The following is a 22,260-nucleotide window of genomic DNA, read 5'->3' as shown; positions in this document are numbered from 1 at the left end:
ACACACACACACACACACACACACACACACACACACACACACACACACACACACACACACACACACACACACACACACACACACACACACACACACACACACACACACACACACACACACACACACACACACACACACACACACACACACACACACACACATCACTGAGTCCACTTAGGGATAAGTCATTAGTGTTCAATCACTAATTAAAAAGAAACATTGAGACGCATTGCAGTCAAGAAAGATGAAAGCTCGCCACAAAACTGCTGCAGTTTTCAATTAAACATCTCTGCTCCGGGCCTCCAAACCCCACATGGGATTTCCAAGGACTTTCAACCGGTAGTGTACGTTAATTAAAACGGCCATAACACTTAAAAAATTTAATATTTAAGGAAATTGTCCGGGATACTTCTAATAGGGTGACGTGTGCATTGTGGCGTAATATTTAAAACTTCCAATTCCAAACAAGTTCTGCGCCCTAAGATCTTTCGGAGACATTCAACAACTAACATCCAAATCTCATGCTTTCTTTTCTTTGTATTAAATTCCATGTCAGGTTCTCCAACTCCATCACACATGTATAACAAGCGCCAGCTGAGCCAGTCAGCCAATCACCTGCCCCAGGCGTGTGTGAGTGTGTAAGGACCCTTCTGGAGAGAGGCTCTAGCTATACCTTTTTTAATTACACATCTGATCAGCCGTAGATCTACATCTCAACACCATGCTGCCAGTCTCACACACACACACACGTCACTGCATCTGTGTGTGTCATGAACATGTGTACCTGCTACCTAGCCATGTCTGTTGGCTTGTTCCACATTGTTGCCGACGTGAAGCATTTTGGGTAAAATGTGACTGACTGCCTGATCCACAAATAATAAGGAGTAGTTATTTATGATGCAAGGTAATTTGTAGATCAGTCAGTCGGCAGTCGCCTGCAATGTTGAACAATCCCTCTGACTACTGCCCCTATGCAGATCGGTTATGCGACGCATGCGTATGTGCCTTTATGCATGCGTGTGTCATAATCATGGGTGCGTTTAGTCATGTACTTTGTAACTACGTCGATGGATTTCCATGTCACATGCGTGTGTGTACAATAATATGTGTGTGTGTGTGATTTATACGCGTCTGCTATACGTGCGTACGACGATGTGTACCTTTGGCCATGTACTCAGTGACGATGTAGATGGGTTCCTCAGACACCACGGCGTAGAGGGGCACCAGCTTGTCGTGCCTCAGCTTCTTCATGATCTGGGCCTCCTGGAGGAAGGCCTCGGGGGACATGGTGCCTGGCTTCAGGGTCTTAATCGCCACCTTGGTGGTGCCGTTCCACGTGCCTGAATAGAATGACAAAAGTCATGTTTGAGTCATATTGTACCAGAAAGACAATAGTGTAAACAGGAGTAAACAAATGGTCGTTTCCAGCACAGTACACATTATGTATGTGTACCAAATGGCACCCTATTCCCTACACAGCCTGGTCAAAAGAAGTGCACTACATATGGAGTAGGGCGCCATTTAGGATGCAAACCTCTGACATATTATAGTATGGCTACTGTTTATAGAGTTACACAGTGTGTCATAGGTACAATGTGACAAACGGGGTGTATTTGGGTACATAGAGGAAAACACACATGAAGTTATGAGCTGAAGCTGAAAGGACTTGAGTCCACGAAGAAGCGGATGCCACTGTGACAGACGAGTCTTCACTTTTACGCAGATATGGGATATACAAACATACAGTTGAAGTGGGATGTTTACATACACCTTAAATAAATTTAAACTCAATTTTTCACAATTCCTGACATTTAATCCTAGTAAATATTCCCTGTCTTAGGTCAGTTAGGTCACCACTTTGTTTTGAGAATGTGAAATGTCAGAATGTCAGAAGAATGATTTATTTCAGCTTTTATTTCATTCATCACATTCCCAGTGGGTCAGAAGTTTATGTACACTCAATTAGTATTTGGTAGCATTGCCTTTAAATTGTTTAACTTGGGTCAAACGTTTCAGGTAGCCTTCCACAAGCTTCCCACAATAAGTTGGGTGAATTTTGGCCCATTCCTCCTGACAGAGCTCGTGTAACTGAATCAGGTTTGTAGACCTCCTTGCTCGCACACGCCTTTTCAGTTCTGCCCACAAATATTCTATAGGATTGAGGTCAGAGCTTTGTACCTTGAATTTGAGGTCCTTAAGCCATTTTGCCACAACTTTGGAAGTATGCTTGGGGTCACTGTCCATTTGGAAGATCCATTTGCTACCAAGCTTTAACTTCCTGACTGATGTGTTGAGATGTTGCTTCAATATATCCACATAATTTTCTGTCCTCATGATGCCATCTATTTAGTGAAGTGCACCAGTCCCTTCCTGCAGCAAAGCACCCCCACAACATGATGCTGCCACCCCTGTGTTTAATGGTTGGGATGGTGATCTTTGGCTTGCAAGCCTCCCCCTTTTTCCTCCAAACATAACGATGGTCATTATGGCCAAACAGTTCTATTTTTCTCCAAAAAATTTCTCCAAAAAGTACGATCTTTGTCCCCATGTGCAGTTGCAAACCGTAGTCTGGCTTTTTTTATGGCGGTTTTGGAGCAAAGGCTTCCTCCTTGCTGAGAGGCCCTTCAGATTATGTCGATATAGGACTCGTTTTACTATGGATATATACTTTTGTACCTGTTTCCTCTAGCATCTTCACAAGGTCATGATGGATGTGCACTTTTCGCACCAATGTATGTTCATCTTTAGGAGACAGAACACATCTCCTTCCTGAGCGGTATGACAGCTGCATGGTCTTATGGTGTTTATACTTGTGTACTATTGTTTGTACAGATGAACGTGGTACCTTCAGGCATTTGGAAATTGCTCCCAAGGATGAACCAGACTTGTGGAGGTCTACAATTTTTTTCTGAGGCCTGAGCCTGATTTTTAAAAATGTTCCCATGATGTCAAGCAAAGAGGCACTGAGTTTGAAGGTAGGCCTTGAAATACATCCACAGGTACACCTCCAATTGACTCAAAATATGCCAATTAGCCTATCAGAAGCTTCAAAAGCCATGACATAATTTTCTGGAATTTTCCAATCGTGATACAGTGAATTATAAGTCAAATAATCTGTCTGTAAACAATTGTTGGAAAAAATTACTTGTGTCATGCAAAGTAGATGTCCTAACCAACTTGTTTTTTGTCCTAACCAACTTGTTTTTTGTCCTATCATGATCAAACAGTGCCAACCCTATATCCTAGACACCCACCTGAGTGACCCACCCACTAAGGATTAGTCCTTATCCGTTTTATAGGCCTGCTCCAAGTAGCCTATGCAGTCATGACAGAAAGGTGGATGCGGTCTGAGATCCACTAAAGCAGCACCGCCCCCACAAGAGTCTGACCCTGCCTGGCAGGGTAGGTCAAAAAGCCAAAGACCCAGATGGGATTTTCTCAAAGCTGCTAATGAGAACCTTGATGACCTCGCACCTAGCCGGTGGGAATTCCGGTGGAGTACCCCCACCCAGGTAATGGCTGTGCTGGAAACACTGGCTGCAGTAACCCATGGGGAGGGCAGTAACCCATGGGGAGGGAGTTGCACTCGGACAATCAGAGTGGGGGCATATTATTGTGGCCCTGGCGGCACAGAATAATAAAATGGTCTGACTGCACAGAGGTGCTTCGGAAGATAGGTCACAAATGGGGACACTTGTGTGGGTGTTGGGGGAAAGGGGATATGCGAGCTCCATCAGCTTGGACTAGATATTGGTTAATTAAATCTTCCCATTCATGCTCAATTTAGCATGCCTTCTTAAACAGCCAAACTGTATATGCATTCACACAAAGTATTCTCTCGAGTTGGGAAGGGGTACAAACAAGGCGAATGTGTTCGAAATTACGTTGGCTGAGAATCTGGATCTGTACTGTAGGTGTCACCTTGTGCTCTTTTTAAAGGATGGGCCCCTATCTCTTAAATACCCTAAGATCCATGTGTACATGGGGGCGAAATATACTACATTTTGGAACATTGCTGCAGGGACTTGCTTACAATCAGCCACAAGAGTGAGGTCGGAACTAATGTTGAGCGATTAGACCTGGTTAGACAGTCGGCTTTCCAATTCATCCCAACAGTGTTCGATGGGGTTGAGGTCAGGGCTCTGTTAATGACAGTCAAGTTCCTCCACACCTATCTAGACAACGATTTCCCTTCACTAAGGGGCCTAGCCTGAACCATGAAAAACAGCCCCAGATCATTATTCCTCCTCCACTAAACTTCACAGTTAGCACTGTGCATTCGGCAGGTAGCGTTTTCCTGGCATCCGCCAAACACAGATTTGTCTGTCGGACTGCCAGATGATGAAGCGTGATTCATCACTCCAGAGAACATGTTTCCACTGCTCCAGAGTCAAATGGCAGTGAGCTTTACACCACTCCGGCCAACGCTTGGCATTGTGCATGGTGATCTTCAAATCAAATCAAATCAAATTGTATTTGTCACATACACATGGTTAGCAGATGTTAATGCGAGTGTAGCGAAATGCTTGTGCTTCTAGTTCCGACAATGCAGTGATAACCAACAAGTAGTCTAACTAACAATTCCAAAACTACTGTCTTATACACAGTGTAAGGGGATAAGGAACATGTACATAAGGATATATGAATGAGTGATGGTACAGAGCAGCATACAGTAGATGGTATCGAGTACAGTATATACATATGAGATGAGTGTGTAGACAAAGTAAACAAAGTGGCATAGTTAAAGTGGCTAGTGATACATGTGTTACATAAGGATGCAGTCGATGATGTAGAGTACAGTATATACATATGCATATGAGATGAATAATGTAGGGTAAGTAACATTATATAAGGTAGCATTGTTTAAAGTGGCTAGTGATATATTTACATCATTTCCCATCAATTCCCATTATTAAAATGGCTGGAGTTGGGTCAGTGTCAATGACAGTGTGTTGGCAGCAGCCACTCAGTGTTAGTTAGCCTTGAGCAGCCGCCTGCTAGGCCATGGAAACCTATTTTATGAAGCTTCCGACAAACAGTTATTGTGCTGACATTGCTTCCAGAGGCAGTTTGGAACTCAGTAGGGTGTTTCACAACTGAGGACAGACAATTTGTACGCACGACATGCTTCAGCACTCTCTGGTCCGTTCTGTGAACTTGTGTGGCCTACCGCTTCGCGGCTAAGCCTTATTGCACCTTGAAGTTTTCACCACAAAATAACAGCATTTACAGTTGACCGGAGCAGCTCTAGCAGGGCAGCATTTTGAAGAACTGACTTGTTGGAAAGGTGTAATCCTATGACGGTACCATGTTAAAGTCCCTGAGCTTTTCTGTAAGGCCGTTCTACTACCAATGTTTGTCTATTGAGATTGCACAGCTGTGTGCTCGTTTTTATAAATTTGTCAGCAATGGGTGTGGCTGAAATAGCCAAATCCACTAATTTGAAGGGGTGTCCACATTCTTTTGTATATATAGTGTAACTCAATGGAACATAAAGGAAATCACACTGCAAACTATCACCCTCACACTTAAGGAAATTACTAATATTATCAGTATATTGGAACTAGTGGATATATGGAGGCTTAAATATCCAGACCGAGTGAGATATACATGGCAGAGGCTCAATAAAGCTAGTCGTCTTTACAACAGATTGTGTCAAGCACTCCTCCAGCGTCTTTTCATTTTTTCGGTCTCTCACAAATGTTCTTCTTTGTGATCCAAACTCCTCAAACTTAAGAGTTGTCTGTTCATAACAATTTTTTTCAATCTTCCTTTGTCCAGTGTCTGTGTTATTTTGAACATCTTATTCTTCTATTTTTATTGGCCAGTCTGAGATATGACTTTTTCTTTGCAACTCTGCCTAGAAGGCCAGCATCCCGGAGACGCCTCTTATCTGTTGACGTTGAGACTGGTGTTTTGTGGGACTATTTAATAAAGCTGCCAGTTGAGGACTTGTGAGGCGTCTGATTTTAAAACTAGACACTCTATTGTACTTGTCCTCCTGCTCAGTTGTGCACCGGGGCCTCCCACTTCTCCTTCTATTCTATTCTGGTTAGAGCCCGTTTGTGCTGTTCTATGAAAGGAGTAGTACACAGCGTTGAACAAGATCTGAAGTTTCTTGACAATTTCTCGCATGCAATAGCCTTCGTTTCTCAGAACAAAAATAGACTGATGAGTTTCAGAAGAAAGTTAATTGTTTCTGGTCATTTTGAGCCTGTAATCGAATGTTATTCCAGATACTCAACTAGTCTAAAGAAGGACAGTTTTATTGCTTCTTTAAATCAGAACAACAGTTTTCAGCTGTGCTAACATAATCGCAAAAGGGATTTCTAATGATCAATTAACCTTTTAAAATGCTAAACTTGGATTAGCTAACACAACGTGTCATTGGAACACAGAACTGATAGTGATGTCATAAGGTGAATGCACCAATTTGTAAGTCGCTCTGGATAAGAGCGTCTGCTAAATGACTTAAATGTAAATGTAAAATGTAATAGTTGCTGATAATGGGCCTCTGTACGCCTATGTAGGTATTCCATAAAAATAAACAAATCTGCCATTTCCAGATACAATAGTCATTTACAACAGGTTTTTATATGGACAATACATTGGAGATAATATAAGATACGTACTGGAAACAATAGAACACTATAACAACAAAAATCAGGGAAACCAGGCCTGGTATTCATAGCTAACTTTGAAAAGGCCTTTGATAAAGTACGCCCGAAATGTATATATAAATGCCTGGACTATGTTAATTTAGGAGAATCTCTTATAAAATGGGTTAAAGTTATGTACAGTAACCCCAGATGTAAAATAGTAAATAATGGCTACTTCTCAGAAAGTAATAAATTGTCAAGAGGAGTAAAACAAGGTTGTCCACTATCGGCATATCTATTTATTATGGCCATCGAAATGTTAGCTATTAAAGTCAGATCCGACAACAATATTGAGGGGCTAGAAATCCAGGGCTTAAAAACAAAGGTGTCATTGTACGCTGATTTGGATCCCTGCACAACTTGACAGGAGCTAGATCATTTTTCTAACCTCTCTGGATTAATACTGAATAATGATGTGCACCCTGATTAATTATTCAGTCATATCCCAGTTTACCTATTTACTTATGGCCCTGCCTACACCTAAAAGTTTTTTTATTAATTAAATGAGCAAAAAATATTCACTTTATTTGGAATAGAAGCGAGACAAAATTAAACAGGCCTTTTTACATCATGAATATTAATTCCGAGGGCAGAAATGATTAGATATTAAAGCATCGGAACTATCACTAAAGGCTTCAATCACACAAAAACTATACTTAAATCTGAACTGGTTCTCTAAGAATGTTTAAGAATGTCCCTTTCCCCTTTATTGAAATAAATATTTATATACATTTTAACCTTTATTTAACTAGCAAGTCAGTTAAGAACAAATGGTTATTTACAATGACAGCCTAGGAACAGTTGGTTGGTTGCAATTTCAGTTTAATCCACTATAAAATACAGAACAAATACTATGGTTTAACTCAAATATACTAATTGATGAAAAAACATTATTTATGAAAATAAATAAATATGATCTTTGTGAATTATATCATAAATAGGACTGGTGGAGTTATGTCACACATGCAATTAACAAAAATACATGGAAATGTCTGCTTTTCCCAAAATTACAACCAACTGATTGCAGCATTACTGCAAAAATGTATGACACAAGTGGATATGTGAGAAGGTAAGGAACTTGTCTGTTAGCCTTGCATTAAAGACCAAAGTTGGCTATAGAAAATTGTGATAGATAAAAAAAGTATCCCAGGTTCATTTTAGGACCAAACAATTGACAGATGCACCATACTGGTTGAAAAGTAGTTTGGAGGAGATTTTTGATAAACCAATTCCATTCACATGGTTTATGAATTGATATACAAAACGACGCCGGGTTCAAAACGTAGAGTTTTTCCAATTTAAATTATTAAACAGAATTCTTACAACCAATAGAATGCCATATATATGGGGGATACAACCCTCACAGCTCTGCAGATTTTGCATGCGAAGAGACAATCATTTGGTCACTTGTTTGTCTACTGCCCATGTGTAGCTTATTTTTGGTTGCAGGTTCGGGAATGGTTGCAAAATCTAAACAATTACTCTGAGCTACCTCTACAAATAGCACTGCTGGGTGATTTTATGTGTCAAGTATGTGTGTGTGTCTCTGTCTGTCTGTATGTGTGTGGGTAGTCTCACCCATCCAGACCTCTCCGAAGCAGCCCTGGCCCAGTTTGAGCTCCAGGCGGAGGGACTCCCGGGGGATCTCCCAGGCATCCTTGGCCAGGCCCTGAGTCTGGGGCTTCACCGTGGGGCACACCGTGGTCAGCCGGTGGCACAGCCCGTCTGCATGCTCTGAGCGGGGAGACAGACACACACACATATACACACACACAGATGCACGCACGCACACACCCACACACATAAATACCATGGTCAATATTTTTACGAGTCACAGGAGTTACTAATATACAAGGAAAACTGAACGTAGCTTAAAAATGGGACATTTCACACATTACTTCAAGTGTTTCCGTACGCCATGCGATACGGCTAAATTCAGCCTATAATTACACAGCTAAAATATGAATGAGAAGAGGATGGTTTAACACGGCTTGGACCTGCTGGTTTCAAAATGCACCAGAGAAAAGTAGATTATGTCCCACACTATTCCCTACATACAGTGGGGCAAAAAAAGTATTTAGTCAGACACCAATTGTGCAAGTTCTCCCACTTAAAAAGATGAGAGAGGCCTGTAATTGTCATCATAGGTACACTTGAACTATGACAGACAAAATGAGGAAAAGAAATCCAGAATATCACAATGTAGGATTTCTAATGAATTTATGCAATTCATTTATTGCAATTTATGCAAATGATGGTGGAAAATAAGTATTTGGTCACCTACAAACAAGCAAGATTTCTGGCTCTTACAGACCTGTAACTTCTTCTTTAAGAGGCTCCTCTGTCCTCCACTCGTTACCTGTATTAATGGCACCTGTTTGAACTTGTTATCAGTATAAAATACACCTGTCCACAACCACACCTGTCCACAACCTCAAACAGTCCACTATGGCCAAGACCAAAGAGCTGTCAAAGGACACCAGAAACAAAATTGTAGACCTGCACCAGGCTGGGAAGACTGAATCTGCAATAGGTAAGCAGCTTGGTTTGAAGAAATCAACTGTGGGAGCAATTATTAGGAAATGGAAGACAAGACCACTGATAATCTCCCTCGATCTGGGGCTCCACGCAAGATCTCACCCCGTGGGGTCAAAATGATCACAAGAACGATGAGCAAAAATCCCAGAACCACATGGGGGGACCTAGTGAATGACCTGCAGAGAGCTGGGACCAAAGTAACAAAGCCTACCATCAGTAACACACTACGCCGCCAGGGACTCAAATCCTGCAGTGCCAGATGTGTCCCCCTGCTTAAGCCAGTACATGTCCAGGCCCGTCTGAAGTGTGCTAGAGAGCATTTGGATGATCCAGAAGAAGATTGGGAGAATGTCATATGGTCAGATGAAACCAAAATATAACTTTTTGGTAAAAACTCAACTCGTCGTGTTTGGAGGACAAAGAATGCTGAGTTGCATCCAAAGAACACCATACCTACTGTGAAGCATGGGGGTGGAAACATCATGCTTTGGGGCTGTTTTTCTGCAAAGGGACCAGGACAACTGATCCATGTAAAGGAAAGAATGAATGGGGCCATGTATCGTGAGATTTTGAGTGAAAACCTCCTTCCATCAGCAAGGGCATTGAAGATGAAACGTGGCTGGGTCTTTCAGTATGACAATGATCCCAAACACACCGCCCGGGCAAGGAAGGAGTGGCTTCGTAAGAAGCATTTCAAGGTCCTGGAGAGGCCTAGCCAGTCTCCAGATCTCAACCCCATAGAAAATATTTGGAGGGAGTTGAAAGTCCGTGTTGCCCAGCAACAGCCCCAAAATATCAATGCTCGAGGAGATCTGCATTGAGGAATGGGCCAAAATACCAGCAACAGTGTGTGAAAACCTTGTGAAGACTTACAGAAAACGTTTGACCTCTGTCATTGCCAACAAAGGGTATATAACAAAGTATTGAGGTACACTTTTGTTAGTTGACCAAATACTTATTTTCCATCATCATTTGCAAATAAATTCATTACAAATCCTACAATGTGATATTCTGGATTTCTTTTCCTCATTTTGTCTGTCATAGTTCAAGTGTACCTATGATGAAAATTACAGGCCTCTCTCATCTTTTTAAGTGGGAGAACTTGCACAATTGGTGGCTGACTAAATACTTTTGCCCCACTGTAGTGCATTACGTTTCGCCCTGGTCCCATAGGGCTAAGGTCAAAAGTAATGCACTATGTAGTGAACAGTGTTCCATTCGGGACATAATCTACTCTTCTCTGGTGCATTTTGAAACCAAGCCGTAAAGTGGGCTCTCCCAGAGCTCTTTAACCTCTCTCCTTTAGCGGCAAGAGAAGCACTTGAGGAAGGTATCCATTAAATATTCAATCTGAATACCATTCCTCTAGCTGGAGAAATCACCGGGAGAATTACAGGTAAGCCAGGTATTACCGAAGCACAGAAAGGGACAGAGAGAGACTGTGGTAAAAGAGAGTGAATTTTAGATCAGGAACTGCTCTGCTCTTGGAGAAGGGAGGGAAGCTGTGAATGAGAAAGTTACTGGGGAGCTTCACTCGGTTGTTGGGAAAACAGTTGTTTTTTAGGTAACACACTGGACGCGTCAACTTTTGCCGGCGTGAACAGAACGCAAGCCACTTTATTAAGTGTTCTTGTGTGTGAGCTGCACATCATACTCTTCAAAATAGAACCAGTGTAATTTTACGATGAGCAGAGCAAGCCTCACGCGGAGCCGTGCTGCTTCCACCCAGGTTTCATTGAAATGAATAGGAGCGTCTCACGCTCAGCAAGGTTACATTTGGAGGGTTGCAGGTCTGTCAGAAAGTGTTAGAGAAGAGAGGTGAGTGAGTGGCTTAGAGAGAGAGAGAGAGAGAGAGATCCTATGAAAAAGAGCTACAAGACCTACCTGTGTAGTGTTTGACCAGTTTCTGCAGTGTGTCAAACTGGGCGCGTGTGGTGATGTAGTAACCCCCGTTGTCAAGTTTGCGGATCTTGTAGTGTTTCACATTGTCGCCTTTGGCATCGTCCCAGTCTCGTATGGACAGGGAGTAGGCACCTGGAGGAGACAATGACCAGATTCTTCGTCCATCCAACCAACAGTATTAAGATCTAGGCTTTATCTATTCATGTAAATGAGAGTGTCACTGGCTATGTTTTACATGACTCCCTATTCTCCATATAGTGCACTACTTAGGGCACCATATGAGCTCAAGTGCTGATTTAAGATCAGATTCACCTTTTAGATCACAATGAATCAGATTATTCTGGGCGGGGAGAATCTGATCCTAGATCAGCACACCCATATTCTGAGTCACTTTATGAATATGAACCCTCAAAAGTAGTGCACTACATGGGGAATAGCGTGTTACTTGAGATGCAGTCCATGCACGTTTTCCACGTTAATAATCATCACCTTTAGTGGTTTCACTTTCTCGCACCAGGAAGGTGCCTCGGTTGTTGCCTGGATTCAACAGCAGCCGCTCGGCATCTTTACGGCCCATTTTACCAAAGTACCACCTGAGGAAGAACACAGACTTAGAATGAGTTGAGCCTTTGTAAAAATGAGCCTTTCCCAAATCTGTCCTTGAGAAACCCCAGCCATTCCAGGTATTTACTGCGCTCCAGAACTAGCACATCAACTATTCTTATGAGGACACACATTAACATGAATACCGGCTTATGTTATTATTAACTCTATTTGACTCAATACTCGTAAGGATCATTTCCCTGTTTGGAAAAGTCAAACTTGAAATACACAATGAGAGGAAATAGAGAATTATTTGAGTCCGTCAGGGGTCATCGAACAAACAGGATTACATTCTATTTCCTTGATAAACGATCATAAACCTCTAGGCTTACATCCAACACGAGATGGTAGATGAAACCCCCTGGGGACACATGGATCAAGTGTCTCAGGCGTAGGAGTGCTGATTTAGAGCCCGTTTTAAATTTGAGACCGTTTTCTACAGCAGGAAAATAATCCTGCAGCAACAAGTCATGCGAATTAATGGACATTTTTTGGTGGGGGTTGATACATTATGAAAATTAAGTCTGAAATGTCAAAGTGGAAACTTCAGAAGTCTTTTTAAACCTCAAAATTGCAGGAAAGTTGTCTTGGTCTAATTAAGATCCTACATCTGTAGATCGCTATGAATAAGATTACATGGACAGGAGGAACCTGATCAGCACTCCTATTCTGAGACGCTTGATACATATGGCCTCAGGAGAGCAGAAGAAGCTATGAGCTATTCTAGTTTGGGGGCGGCAGGTAGCCTAGTGGTTAGAGCATTGGGTCAGTAACCGAAAGGTTGCTGGATCGAATCGCCGAGCTGACAAGGTAAAAATCTGTCATTCTGCCCCTGAACAAGGCAGTTAGCCTCCTGGGGTACAGTGGGTTGTTATTGCAAATAACTGTCTAGCCTGGTTAAATAAAATAAAAAATAAAAATTAATGTGAATGGGCTTCCAGTGAGAGGCATGTGATGCATGATCATGATGCTGTGGTTAGGATAGCGCTGTTGTGTCAGTGGAAGGTCCTAATCAGGTTAGGTTAGGTGAGAGGATAAACAAGGGCCTTACTCTTCAGCCTGGATGGAGTCAGCTGGAGCCACATAGTTACTGGGAATGTATCCTTTCTTCCCTGTGTTGATGGAGCGCGCCTCCCACCAGTCCCCTTCTCTGTAGGGAGAAAAACACAGAGCGAAAGAGAGAATCATCCAGATCTAGTGTCACTACTATGTCTGCACACTCCAGCACACACGGCTCCTAGTAACGGAAGTCTGGTTATGTCTTGTACATGCTGTCTTTTATGCATGTGTTCTATAGCTATATTATGGCACGCAGCACTGCATTATATTTGAATTGAACAAAGTCAACCAAGGCTACATTCTAGAGCAGAGAGGTATTTATGACCTAAGGCACATCTGTGTTAAATAAATGAAAGGCTCCAGCGATCTGGATGTAAAAAAACAGGATCAGAGGGTGAAAACAAAACTCTAATCCATGTTTTTTAATTTTTTTAAAATTAGATTTTTATTGAACCTTTACTTAACATGTAGGAAGAAAGTTGTATAGAACAGGTGCAAAGAGGGAGCCTGCATCCCAAATGGCATCCTATTCCCTATATAGTGGCCTACTTTTGGCCGGGGCCCACAAGAACTCACGTGTTATTGATGATCTGGAAGCGGTCCCCTTTTTTGAACGTCAGGTCGTCCGAAGTTCTGGCTTCATAGTCGTACAAGGCCACGAAGAACGTAACCCCACCTGAACACACACACACACACACAGACAGTAAACATTCAGTAAAACATTCAAAAAGCACAAGTGAAATTCATGGGACAGTATATACATTTGTTGACTCATTTTGGTGGAGAACCAGTACAGGTGGTGAAAAAGTCAGAATATGACGGCATTCTGACAGCTACTAACAGCCTACTAAAGACACAAAGACTTTCTATAAATACCTGGCGACCTTTGTGCCAAGATTGGTACTGTTAACATCCAGTGACATTGACGGAAACAAACTCTGCTGCAAAGATAAACGGGACCATGGGGAGGTCAGCCAGAGAACATAGATCTGTAGCGGCGCGTTCTGTTTCCATAGCGGTGGTACGTGACTGGTATGTGTAGTGTGACACTGTTGTGAGTGGAGGGGAGCAATAGATCCGTGGTCTCCAGCCTGCGCGCTCCCTGACGATTTTCTCCCTGACGTTAATTCTACTCTATGGAAATGTCCAGCGTATAAAAATATGAACAAAACTGCCACGTGTCAGGAAAGCAACATAGACACGCCATTGGCCCTGGATCCGACCTGGGTTGAAATACTATTGGAAATGATTTGAAAATACTTAAGATGGGCATAATTGAGCTTTCCTGGTGCAATGGAATCAATATAATTGTTGAAAACTGCACATCTGGCACTCTAGTATTTAATCCCGGGTCTGCAATGGATATATTGGGAAGGGTAAAGGGAAAGACTGTCATTCATGTCAGGTATTAATTTGTCAGGGGGGTGGATACTAAATTGTTTGCTCTGACGGGAGTGGATTTCATCATCCGGCAAGGTTGTTGTTTGTTTAGCGTCGTAGGGGAAATGCTTACGTCAGCTCGGTGCCAATCTAACAATTACAAAGCATGAATAATAGCATAGCACAGGTCATCTAATCTCACAGCTGTAATGTCAATGCAGAACACAATGTAAGCCATTCTTCTTACTGGACAGAGATTAGATAGGTAGGCAGATTGTGTGGATAACCATCTACGGCTACGTCCCAAACGGCACCCTGCTCCCTATATATTGTTAGTGCACTACTTTTGACCAGGGCCCATAAGGGTGCCATTTCGGACACAGCCTATGACACACCTCACAGGGAGCACATGTTCATCTAAACCAACGCTGAACAACACAAAGCTGCCAACACTAATCCCATTAACTGGTAGAGGAACTCCATAACGTGCCATGGAGCCCCGCCACCACCCCGAGACCAGATAACACAACAGGGAGGGGGGGATTACAAACCTAATCCCACCTATACAGGAGGGCTCAATCTCGTCTCCCTGCTCACTGGGACGGTAGACCTATAAAAAGATGTCTCTTTCAATCGTTGCTGATTTTTTTTGTTGTTGCCAATGGCACCTGTGTACAACGTGACTGAATGACATCTAGCGGGAGATGACGATAGACCGTTGGATTTGAATTGGCTGGAACACAATGGCAGGTGGTTTTTTCGAGCGACTCCGGATATTGAGTTGTCAGGTCACCAACTATTCTGTTGGAAAATAAGTATACGGGCCCTTGTGAAGGAACCATAGCAGTCTCATATGGCACACCTTAGAGTGCTTATATAGCATTGTTGTTATGATAGAAAGGCATACGGGTACGAAAAGAAACCCACACGAAAGATACATGCACACAAACGCATCGCACAAATCATCCATTGATGTCAACACGTGATTGCACCGACACTCGGGGGGGGGGGTGCTACCCGCCTTAAGGTCTCAAGTTCGGATTCTGTAAATAGTAGGGCAAGTCTAAAATGTCAATGGGGTAATTCGCACGAAAATTCGAGGTAGGCTATGCTTGAAGATCTACATCTAGGATTATGTGGATAGTAGGCGAGTTTCACCTGATACGGCACCGGGGAATGCACCGGGGATAGCACCGGAGAAGGAGGTGGATGCCCCTCCGAAGGGGGTCATGATGGAGGCTCCTCCGAAGGGGGTGATGGCGTGGGGGTTGAAGCCTGTGGCGGGTCCAGATGAAGGTGGCTGGTTCTGCTGCAGCTGGGTGGGGTCAGGCCCGTAGGGGCCCACGTGGGGAGCGATGACGTCCGAGGCCGAAGCATTGTCCGGCCGGTACTTCATGGTGGGACCCTTGTCTTCTTTACTCTTGATGCAGCCCATGGTCACGTCTGGAGGGAAACACACACACACACTTAGTTAGAGCATAGTTTCAGGACAGTATTCACTGTGTCACCCTCGGCGTAGACGTGATAGGCTGCGTGTGCAGGGGTGGCACTTCATCAGTCGAAACAACGTTAAATAATGATTAAGGATTACAACATATGGACTGGTTAGGAGGATGCCTTTAACAATGAGATGACTGCCTCTGTAGTCATCCTGCAACCTAGACGACTCTACGTCTGTTAAATGTTTTGTCATAAACCATTTGTTTGTCATTTTATGGCTTAAGCCACAAGCCCATGATGCTCTATTAATCTGGGGACAAAAATCCTAAATCTGATCTAAAAATGATTTGGTTGTAGAGCATCACTCTTCCTAACGCATGTTACATGGTCCTAATTAAACACATGATAATCACCACATATGACTGTGAGACAGCACTAGTATAGTGTATCCAATGCAAAAATACATGCAAAGAGATTTTATAAAGGGGTTTATTTGTATTTGTTGTATTTAAGGAGATGTTTGTTACATATGACTTCCAAATTGAAGGCATCTGAAATGTAGTGCTGATGAGGCAAAATGGTGAGAATTTTGAGAAATGGATTTAAAAGCATGTTTTCCCCCCCAGAATAAACATTTGCTACTTCTTTTGTGGGTCAAACATCACAATAAGTGTTGCAAAACATGGCCACCAGCCATTAAAAACTCCATGTACATTAGGTATTGCCCCAATTCTCCATCCTTCTTCTGAAGTGTGCACTTGCACACTCCCTGGCATGGATTTAAAAGCATAGGAATGGTGTAAGCATTGGCAGGAGGGAGTTTCCACCATTGCTACATCCATGCAATAGCGTGTGCGAGTACATAATTCAAGAGACGGTTAGCGAATCGGCACGTCGCCTTAACCACCAGTAACTCTTACGTGAAACCATAGGTCCAAAAAGCTACAACACATCTACACTGGCGTCTTCCCCATCTGCATGTTGTCATTGTTCCGTCCAACAGAATTGGCCAGTGTTATGTCAAGGCATTCCTTTGTGAAGAGAAGGCCTAGTAAATACGGTTGCCATCAGACACGCTCCTATAGCAGGCTCCAGATGTTTTGACTGATCTCGGAAACAGCTGCTCTAGTCAGAGGGTTACAGCCAGGATTCGCTATCGTTTTCTCTACCCTGAGGTGGGTAGCTGTCTTTCAAAATCGGGAGTTTTCTGGCAAACAAGCTATGATTAATTCCTTACTTTGAAGGAGGACTTTTATTTACTCTTGAGAGCTGACTAAATCAGTGTGACTGTGAACTGACTATCTGAGTGACCTGTCAGTTAGCAACATCCCAGGGACATACAGTGCGAAATTTGAGTACTCCTGGTTAGAGGTTCCCCAGATTTCCATATTGTTTCCCTCCTAATTACAGGAATATTCCAACTAGGATTTCGAGAAATCGTGTGATTTTTGGGAAAGTTGCCGGAATTTTGCACGCCTACGATTGCGAAACACTGGCCTAGAAGACAGAGACGGCCAGGTGGCGAATCGCATCTCTGCATGTCTGGCAGACATATCAGTGTGGATGACGGATCACCACCTCAAGCTGAACCTCGGCAAGACGGAGCTGCTCTTCCTCCCGGGGAAGGACTGCCCGTTCCATGATCTCGCCATCACGGTTGACAACTCCATTGTGTCCTCCTCCCAAAGCGCTAAGAACCTTGGCGTGATCCTGGACAACACCCTGTCGTTCTCAACCAACATCAAGGCGGTGGCCCGTTCCTGTAGGTTCATGCTCTACAACATCTGCAGAGTACGACCCTGCCTCACACAGGAAGCGGCGCAGGTCCTAATCCAGGCACTTGTCATCTCCCGTCTGGATTACTGCAACTCGCTGTTGGCTGGGCTCCCTGCCTGTGCCATTAAACCCCTTCAACTCATCCAGAACGCCGCAGCCCGTCTGGTGTTCAACCTTCCCAAGTTCTCTCACGTCACCCCGCTCCTCCGTTCTCTCCACTGGCTTCCAGTTGAAGCTCGCATCCGCTACAAGACCATGGTGCTTGCCTACGGAGCTGTGAGGGGAACGGCACCTCAGTACCTCCAGGCTCTGACCAGGCCCTACACCCAAACAAGGGCACTGCGTTCATCCACCTCTGGCCTGCTCGCCTCCCTACCATTGAGGAAGTACAGCTCCCGCTCAGCCCAGTCAAAACTGTTCGCTGCTCTGGCCCCCCAATGGTGGAACAAACTCCCTCACGACGCCAGGACAGCGGAGTCAATCACCACCTTCCGGAGACACCTGAAACCCCACCTCTTTAAGGAATACCTAGGATAGGATAAGTAATCCTTCTCACCCCCCCCCCTTTAAGATTTAGATGCACTATTGTAAAGTGACTGTTCCACTGGATGTCATAAGGTGAATGCACCAATTTGTAAGTCGCTCTGGATAAGAGCGTCTGTTAAATGACTTAAATGTTAAATGTGAATGCACCAATTTGTAAGTCGCTCTGGATAAGAGCGTCTGCTAAATGACTTAAATGTAAATGTAAATGTAGAAAGGGGCGGCAGGGTAGCCTAGTGGTTAGCGCGTTGGCCTAGTAACCGAAAGGTTGCAAGTTCAAACCCCCCGAGCTACGTGTTCTCTAAGTTCTCTATAAAACTGATTTAAGAGTACAGCTGGGAATTGCCAAGGACCTCACTTTACGATATTATCACGATACTTGGTTGCCAATACGATATGTATTCCCATGATTCTATATGTATTGCGATTCGATACTGCGTTTTTATTGTGATTCAATTTTTTTTATTTTTTTTATTTCACCTTTATTTAACCAGGTAGGCAAGTTGAGAACAAGTTCTCATTTACAATTGCGACCTGGCAAAGATAAAGCAAAGCAGTTCGACAGATACAACGACACAGAGTTACACATGGAGTAAAACAAACATACAGTCAATAATACAGTATAAACAAGTCTATATACAATGTGAGCAAGTTAGGTGAGAAGGGAGGTAAAGGCAAAAAAGGCCATGGTGGCAAAGTAAATACAATATAGCAAGTAAAACACTGGAATGGTAGTTTTGCAATGGAAGAATGTGCAAAGTAGAAATAAAACAATGGGGTGCAAAGGAGCAAAATAAATTAATTAATTAAATACAGTTGGGAAAGAGGTAGTTGTTTGGGCTAAATTATAGTTGGGCTATGTACAGGTGCAGTAATCTGTAAGATGCTCTGACAGTTGGTGCTTAAAGCTAGTGAGGGAGATAAGTGTTTCCAGTTTCGGAGATTTTTGTAGTTCGTTCCAGTCATTGGCAGCAGAGAACTGGAAGGAGAGGCGGCCAAAGAAAGAATTGGTTTTGGGGGTGACTAGAGAGATATACCTGCTGGAGCGTGTGCTGCAGGTGGGAGATGCTATGGTGACCAGCGAGCTGAGATAAGGGGGGACTTTACCTAGCAGGGTATTGTAGATGACATGGAGCCAGTGGGTTTGGCGACGAGTATGAAGCGAGGGCCAGCCAACGAGAGCGTACAGGTCGCAATGGTGAGTAGTATATGGGGCTTTGGTGACAAAACGGATTGCACTGTGATAGACTGCATCCAATTTGTTGAGTAGGGTATTGGAGGCTATTTTGTAAATGACATCGCCAAAGTCTAGGATTGGTAGGATGGTCAGTTTTACAAGGGTATGTTTGGCAGCATGAGTGAAGGATGCTTTGTTGCGAAATAGGAAGCCAATTCTAGATTTAACTTTGGATTGGAGATGTTTGATATGGGTCTGGAAGGAGAGTTTACAGTCTAACCAGACACCTAAGTACTTGAAGTTGTCCACGTATTCTATTCAATGTTTCAAACATATTGCTCACTCTATGTCTGCTGTAGAGGGACAAGAAGGAGCAATGAGAAAATGTGTTTTTAATCTCATTTTGGCTCACTGTTTAAAAAGAAGATGATAAAGCTATAGGATGAAAAATATCTCCGTATTGGCGCAGGTATATCGGGCGAACACTACCTAGCAAAGAAATTATGGTAAATTAATGTTTACAAATTGATACGGAGTCAAAGTAACTGATCAAACTATATTAAGTGAACGCAGATTTGTAAAAATAAAGAATACTAATAATAATTAAAAGCCTTGGTCCATATGAATCTAATCACAGATGTTCAGCTCGGAGGCCAAGGAATTCTGTCAACCACGTAACTACAGAACCAGCCCTCCCTTTACAAAAGGAGTCTAACCCACCCTCCCTTTTAACTGCTGGGCTCCTGGTGGGTAGAAATGGTTGGGTTGGTTGACTGTGGTTGGTTTGAACTTTACCATCAGAAAGAAGTGGTCCAGAGACAGGTCACTTAACTTGCCACGCCACAGTTCCAGGCCTTCACATCCCAGTCACAAGGCTCCAGCCTGCATCAATGCCATTACAACATCTGTATAAAAAAAAACTCAAGAAACCATCTGGTGCAACATTCTTTTAACGGAGACACAGTCAACCATTCGCCAACTTCGCCCCCCTTACGTCACAGTCAGTCAAACACAGTCATATAGTGAATGAGCTCTAGCTCGCTGAGAAAACAGACTGGATTAGCCTGGGTGACACACACACACACACACACACACACACACACACATAAAGCTGGAAAGGCTGTGCGCATTCAGCCTGCACCCGACTGCGTAGACACACATACACACCTGTTCCTCTGGCGCATTTGTATCAACAGACAGCGGAGGAGGGGAACGTGATCTCACGCTCCAAGCGTTCACGCCCGAGCCGTTTTAAAAAGCCCCTTCCCTAACCCATGGCCCAAGTGAAACTCTTCTCCCATCCTAAGTAAATGGGCACAGCAGCAAGTTCACATAGCCTTGAAGATGCCTAGTGCAGTGTTACAAGTGATTGTTCTTCATCTCATGTCATGCTTTCGCCCATACGCTAATCCCCATAGCCCCCCTCCGATACACAAATGCAGATAATCAGAGCAGAATAACATTGCCTGGCAAAGAGAGCGGTAGAGATTTGCTCTGAATGTAGAGATATCATTTTTTTAAGACCGTATTTATGTGTACATGCGCGTGTGCCAAAGATACACAGAGAGTGGGCTGGGATTTTGTGCCAAACCCTCTCACATGGGGGACTGTCAGCGCAGGGAAGAATCTGTTGAGAGAGAATCCCCTAGCCAACTGAATGAAGGATTATGAGGAGGGAGGCTTTGCGCTGGCTGTGAGGATGATGAGAGAAACATAACAACCCGCTTCCATATATGTACAGACCTGGTGTGGTGGACGTAGGCTAAAAGAGGGTGGGGGAGGGAACTATCTGAAGAACAGATGAGGGCACGAGGGCTTAAATGGTAGGCCCAACTACTCCCCTGGCTTTTTATTGTTCTCCGACTACTTCCTCTATAGCACTCGCTTCATTTACCACAGTTAATTATTCTTCTTGTGCCACCTGTCTGTGTCAATCCTTCCTGTGATCCAATAACATTAAGTCCTCAAGAAGGATAACGTCCTCAGGCTACCAGTGATCTGATGGTTGCTGTCCCGGTGGAGCTTAACGTCACTCTTGGCTGTGATGGCGTGATCCGTAGTGGCTGGGCAGGCTTTGGCTGACAGCCTTCATCAGCTCACAGCTAACCCGCTATCAGTACAGGCCACAGTTAAAGCAACCCACACACATAATGACATGATGGGTTTAGCCCACATCATGCTTTGTCGTCTTCAACACCAAGCACAATCTCCTCAGAGATTACCAGGGGGGAGAAATAAAACAAGGCGAGATGAGATAGGAATGCGCTGCAATGTCATCTACTCTGCATTGATCACAGTGTAGACACTATGCTGATGATAATGATTATCTCAGTCAAAAACACAGAGAAAAGCCCATTGGGAGTCCATTGCAAAGTAATTGGGCGCCTATTACCAAGTAATTGCGAATTTCCATGGAGGCCACTAGCTAAATATTATTAGTGCCCTATGATTTCTGCGATGCGGAAAATGCGGAAGGAATCGCAGAATTTGGTTATAAAAATGGATTCAACTTTAAAACGTGGAATATTGCAGAATATTACATGATTTGGCTGAAATATATACATATTTTTTTTAATCAAAGGTGGGCCTAATTATTGTAGTAACAATTAAACATGTTGAAGAGGCCGTCTGGGAGGGCCAAGTTGTCAAAAAACTAAAAATAATCATTAAAAAAATCATCCCTAACCCCTAAATTCAGAGAAGCGCAATACCCAAACGACTATTATCAGTTAGGTAATAAATTCTGTCAACATACTATTGATTGGACCCGTAAAAATATGTATGATGACCACTTAAAGTCTAAAGCCCATGTGAAGAACAAGGAAAAACACCATGTTAGCCAGAGCATGCCTCTTCAAATGACCATTACTAGTCGTTTGCAAGCGCATCAGCAGATTCAAGACGAGGATTTATTCAGGACTTTGTGGCTGTGTGCGCCGAGTCTGACATCCCCTTAGGAAAGCTAAGAAAGCTACGGCCGTTTCTAGTGAAGCATTGCAAACAGGGAGGAGCGGTGCCCGGAAATGAGAGCAGCCTCCGTCAAACGCATCTGCCCAGGGTGTGTTCGACCAACACGTGACTGCCGTTCTACAGAAGATCCGTGGGAACAAGTTTCCGGTGGTTGTTGACGACACAACAAATGCAAGGGATTTCAGCGTTCTAAACATAGTCATTGGTGAGTTA

General features: G+C 43.5%; 1 protein-coding gene across 2 annotated transcripts in view; it reads right to left on the bottom strand.

Annotated features, from left to right (window-relative positions):
* Positions 1-22,260, bottom strand: part of LOC123991082 (tyrosine-protein kinase Yes) — a 59,035-nt gene that overhangs the window by 11,840 nt on the left and 24,935 nt on the right. The window contains exons 1-8 of one of the 2 annotated variants that reach the window (XM_046292269.1): positions 19,873-20,024; positions 15,300-15,584; positions 13,338-13,437; positions 12,754-12,852; positions 11,589-11,692; positions 11,082-11,231; positions 8,238-8,393; positions 1,161-1,340 (exon numbers count right to left, since the gene is read on the bottom strand). In XM_046292269.1, coding sequence (XP_046148225.1) covers positions 1,161-1,340; positions 8,238-8,393; positions 11,082-11,231; positions 11,589-11,692; positions 12,754-12,852; positions 13,338-13,437; positions 15,300-15,576 — 1,066 coding nt within the window. In that variant the 5' untranslated portion in view covers positions 15,577-15,584; positions 19,873-20,024. Of the gene's footprint in view, positions 1-1,160; positions 1,341-8,237; positions 8,394-11,081; positions 11,232-11,588; positions 11,693-12,753; positions 12,853-13,337; positions 13,438-15,299; positions 15,585-19,872; positions 20,025-22,260 lie in introns of those variants that run through there. The other variant, XM_046292268.1, reaches the window with a different exon arrangement.

This window comes from Oncorhynchus gorbuscha, linkage group LG12, assembly GCF_021184085.1.
Source record: "Oncorhynchus gorbuscha isolate QuinsamMale2020 ecotype Even-year linkage group LG12, OgorEven_v1.0, whole genome shotgun sequence".
Classification (NCBI taxonomy): Eukaryota; Metazoa; Chordata; class Actinopteri; order Salmoniformes; family Salmonidae; genus Oncorhynchus; species Oncorhynchus gorbuscha.
The sequence above is the reverse complement of the archived record's forward strand: the minus strand, read 5'-3'. Positions and strand labels throughout refer to the sequence as shown.